This window comes from Wasmannia auropunctata, unplaced genomic scaffold (genome assembly GCF_000956235.1).
Source record: "Wasmannia auropunctata unplaced genomic scaffold, wasmannia.A_1.0 LD336053.1, whole genome shotgun sequence".
Lineage (NCBI taxonomy): Eukaryota > Metazoa > Arthropoda > Insecta > Hymenoptera > Formicidae > Wasmannia > Wasmannia auropunctata.
Genome location: NW_012026837.1, coordinates 4,592,858 through 4,597,874, shown reverse-complemented (window position 1 = coordinate 4,597,874; position 5,017 = coordinate 4,592,858). Strand labels below are relative to the sequence as shown.

At 38.9% G+C, this 5,017-nt stretch overlaps 1 protein-coding gene across 1 annotated transcript in view; it reads right to left on the bottom strand.

The window, feature by feature from the left end:
• The window catches only part of LOC105451192 (protein ovo), a 25,588-nt gene extending 24,561 nt beyond the window's left edge, over positions 1 to 1,027 (bottom strand). The window contains exon 1 of the mRNA XM_011691491.1: positions 871 to 1,027. Within this exon, the coding sequence (XP_011689793.1) occupies positions 871 to 1,027 (157 nt within the window). The remainder of the gene's footprint in view (positions 1 to 870) is intronic.
• Between the last annotated feature and the right edge of the window lie 3,990 nt (positions 1,028 to 5,017).

Genomic DNA, 5,017 nt, shown 5'->3' with positions numbered 1-5,017 from the left:
GGGGGGGGGGGGGGAAGCCACGAAGTTGCACTTGTGCCTTCCGATCGTTCCGCGTTATCGATGGATCCGCATATTACGGATTAAACTGCCGAGATCGGTATCTTAATTTTACACAGCAGAGCGCGGTCAATGCGATTCCATAACGATCTGATAATCGGCATATCAAATTGCCGTGCACACAGCACCGAAAAGATGATGGATAATTGTCTTGCGCCTTATTAATCCGTTCGCCATTTATCCCCATAATGAGTGCGTCGTATACGTATATACGCGAGAGTCTTCGCCGCGATTTAATACGTATATACTCCGTAGATACTTATCGCTCCTGTGCGTGCATTCGCAAAAATTCATTAAGCAAAACCGGAATCCCGGTGATTATATCGATAATTACAACGTCTGCATAACATTACGCACTCCATAATCCGTTCGATTGGATTAATTGGCTCAATTTGATTATGCCCTGACATAATATTGCAATGATTAGATTTTATTTCTACGCAGAAAAAACCCAAAGCTTGACTTTATACTGACAGAACTCTGATTTGAGATCCACTCACGGACGTATTAAAAGTTCGAAAAAAGAAAAAAAAACGAATAACTAGGAAAAAATGTTCAAATCTGACAAAAGGACTTGTCGACCGGGAAAATATGGCTAGCTTGAGGTATCTTAAATATTAGACGATAATTCTAAAAAAATAATTCGATTCGAGAGATGAGAGCCGGTGTAACTTCGACGAATCTACTTCCCTTTCAATGTGAGGGAAGAATATATAAGACGTTGCATCGTCAATTTAACACAAGTGTAAAAAAAGAACTGAGATCGCCGAAATTACACCAGATCCGATCCGGTTTAATTGGAAATCACTTTACATTGATCCTTGTTGACGATGAGGCTCAACGGCTCCGAGCTGCCGAGCGGGCTGTCCTTGCCGCTACCGGGGGGCGGGCTCTTGCTGAGATGCTGCGACTCCAGCAACCGCAACTGCTGCTGATGCAGTCGATTCTTGATGAGGAAGATCTTTGGCATCGTGACCTGACGTCGTCGGGAGCGATGCACTTACGTCGTCGTCACTTTGCACTACCACTACATCGAAGTGGTAAGCGAGCCGCTTCCCCGCTCCGCGGTGTAAGTCAAGATCGCGATCGCGGCACAACGGGCTGTGCAAGAACACGGCTGGAAGCAAAGCACGTCGGTGCTAGTATGATTTTTTCGCACACAACAGTGTCATACTTGTCGTGTCATAACGAAGAGTACTTGACGGTCAGACGGTCACACGACGCGGCTCGAGCCGGAAGGTCGTCGGCGAACTTTGTCAAATCCACCTGTTGCAGACTCGATCACGAGTGATTCTCCGCGCCTTACGCCGACGAGCGATCATTCGCAAGGATCAGCGCGGAGATCAAGACGTTGGGGCGATTCCGGATCGAATTCCAGGATGGGCAGAGAAACTTTTCTTACAGAAAAAAAAAAAAATTCCGCTGACGAGTTCACCAGTCGTAACGAGAGCAGGTACGCCGGTACCCTGGAAAAAAAACAGGGTCCAGCCGATACGTGGTCCTCGGATACGCGATCGATGTGTCGTTCGCAACCGAAACACTGATTCTCCCCGACCGGTCCCCGCGTGCTCCGGCGCTGAGGTCCATACGCGTCTGTCACTTCCCTCACTCGGGCGCGGATTTACAGTTATGTTGAGAACGGCTCCGTCGAACGGGCACCGTGAATCAAGGAAACTCGACCGTACGGCCTCTCGTGAGCTACTGAGTCCCCGAGTAAGTGAACTCAGTAGTCCGGGGGCCCCGTAAGCCCCCTCTTTCTTCCGCCCGTCCACATCCCCTCCCTCGCCCCTCCATGCCTCGTCGCCTATCTCCTGGGCAAAATGCGCGCGGACCCCGTTGACTGTTTAATCCCCCACCATCCACTGGCCCTCCTCCGCGTCCCACCATAAGGCCTCACGAGCCAGCCAGCGGGACTATTCGATCGCAGGCCTGTAATCCTCGGAGATGAGGACCGCTTCTGACGCATGCGCATAACGGAGCATCGTGCGTACGTGTGTTATCCTGAGCGCCGTGCGCTCGCCTGGCAGTCCCCGTTTTCTTTCTAGTTAAGGGATCGCATTGTTTCCTTCTTCCTCTTCTTCTAGGGGAACTAGTTGTTCCTATAACGCCGGTTGCACCTTCCGATTGAATTAACGTTCTACTGTTGAACGCGTTTCCGGGTAATCAACTCTCTTCTCTTCCCGCGCATCTTTCCACCTCCAGCCTTCCATATTCTTGCCGAAAGTCGTGAATTAAGCAAAACCCTGTTTTTATCGATTTAGCTTGCCTTATTATACTTAAGACAAGTATTCCCTTAAAACAAATTTGCTGTTTTGTAACAAAATATGTATATCTGAATCAAATAAAAATTGAGAGAGAAAACAAAAGAGAAATTGAAAGAGAAACAAAAGTCTATTTTATTGTAAAGTATTTAAAAATGTTTATATATTTTTACTCTCTTCAAAAGAAATACTTGTATATTAGGGACATATCAAGGCATTGACCTAAGAAAACTTCTATTCTCCAGCAAAGGGAAAACTATATACTTTTCGGGAGAGCGTCAAGACAGACCCAATATTTATTTCAGTCCGAAACGGCGACATTGAATTATGGTCACGGGTCCAGTACGAATTATCTTCAGATCTTTACCAAAGATTACAAAAAAAATTTTAGAACGAAAACGTTTACGACGTTGCAACCCTCTTCACGGGAGGAGAAATACACCAGATGGAAATCTCGGAATGTGAGTGTGATCCCCACACCTCCAAAAATTCGTTTATGATCTAAGGCTGTAGCATAAAGATACAAACAATGATAAAACGCGAAATCGATTGAAATCGATCGTACAAAGTTATCAATTATAGTTAAATTTCATACGTAATAATCATACGCAAAATAAATTACGCTCCATCTGATAAAGTCTCTCACATTCTTTTAAAAAAATAACTGAGTGTTGCAACGATTAAACGAACTTCAATTAACGTTTCGTTGAACAATGAAAACAAACGTCGCTCATAATGACACTGCATATAAATATATCGTTGCGTTCAGTTGCGATCGCGTACCTTTCAGTCTGGCGGTAAAGGGCAGGTAGAGTTAAGTGAAATGTTTTAAGAAGAGATGTCAGTGTTTTATTTATCTCTCAAGATTTCTCTTTTCCTTACCCTCTCCCTCTCTCTCTCTCTCTCTCTCTCTCCATTTGTCTGCCGGTCATGCATAAAACATAGCCTTCGCCCTTGCAACGATAGACACGAATTCTCAGTCAATTTAAATGTACCTCGTTAATTAAGTTATAGACTTAAAAATATTAACAAAAAAAACATATTCTCGCACACGTGTTTTCATTTCTTAATCTCCTTCATAATTTTCTATTACGAAATATTTCTTTATGGAACTTGCACACTCATTAATGATACGCTATTTTCTTAACAGTATTTAAGTCATCATGATTCGCGCGCGTTAAATGAAATTGTTAATAACAAGAATGACTAGTAATCCTTGACATTGGAGAGATATTCCAACAGCTCTAAATGTGACGTGATCAAGAACAGCGGCACGTGTAGAATAAATTATGTAATAAATTTACGTAAGATTGGCATATTATATATACATGTGTGTGTGTGTGTGTGTATGTGTGTGTGTGTGTGTGTGTGTGCAATATTTCTTTGCAATACTTAAAAGCTACATATTTATTATTTATTTTTACTATTCAAATTCTCAAACTTATGCGCGCACGCGCACACGAACAAAATGCTAATTTAAAAAAATAATGTATATATAAATAATATATTTTTAATATCTTTTTTTAGACTTCATATATGTATATATCATAATATAGAAAAATGATACTGTGACTTTGTAATGTGAGGATTATATTTTCCCGATGTATTTCCTGCCGCATTCCGCGAATTAATAATTACTAATATTTTCTAAACATTTTTTTGCTACTATCTAATTATGAATATGACCACTAGATATATTAAGTTGAGCAGTGTTAAGTATACTTTGATTCACCTTCTTTTATTTTTTCACTAATTCTTGATTTCTTGATTGATGTATACGTGCAATTCTGTCACATATTTAAAAATTTTTGTTCCAGAGAGAAAAACATATACAATTATTTATATGTTACAATTGTAATCTTGTTGTTAAGAATTGTAAAATAATTAAGTAAAAAAATTAAATTTTTAAATGTTTTCTATTTAATAATATATGTAATATTTTCTTGCACAATGCTTTATATAGCGCTTAAATATTACAGAATATTCAAATTTATTGTTTATTTTCACTATTCAAATTCTTGAACTTATATGTACCAAAAATCACACACATATGTATATACTATATCATATAGAAGGTAGCAATAAAATTATTATACACAGCCGTATCGGCTCATATTGGCTATTACTTCGATATCTTTGATGAATATATCATATGCTTCTTCTTTGACAATAGAGTATGAAAAATATTCATGTATCTTATGTATGTAAGTACATATATAACATATATGATATATAATATATATGGATAGCTTTCATTTTCATACTTTATTGTCAAACAAGAAATTATTTTTTTAAATAGTGTAGCTACTATAATTCTTTTCTTACTACAAATGTAGTAGCTTTATAAATACAAAACGGCTATCGCGTTCAAGGGTTGTCCTATTGACCTATTCAATCCTTGCTGACACCCTTTTCTTTATGAAATTATTTTGCAAAAAACGGGACCGAGCAGAAACTGTAATTTGCTTTAAGAGATCATTATAAAAAAATAGACCGTCAATTTTTTCTATTCGTAGGTAAAAAAAAATCCATAAATTCCACACAAAAAATTTCACACTTCTGAAAACAATCGTATTACGTCGTATTATGCTTCATCACGACAAATAAAATTACATTCAGATAAATTATTCGCGTATAAATTATTCGTCTATCTTATTTAGATAAATTCTTGATTTAAAAAAGTCTGAATCGAGGGAAAA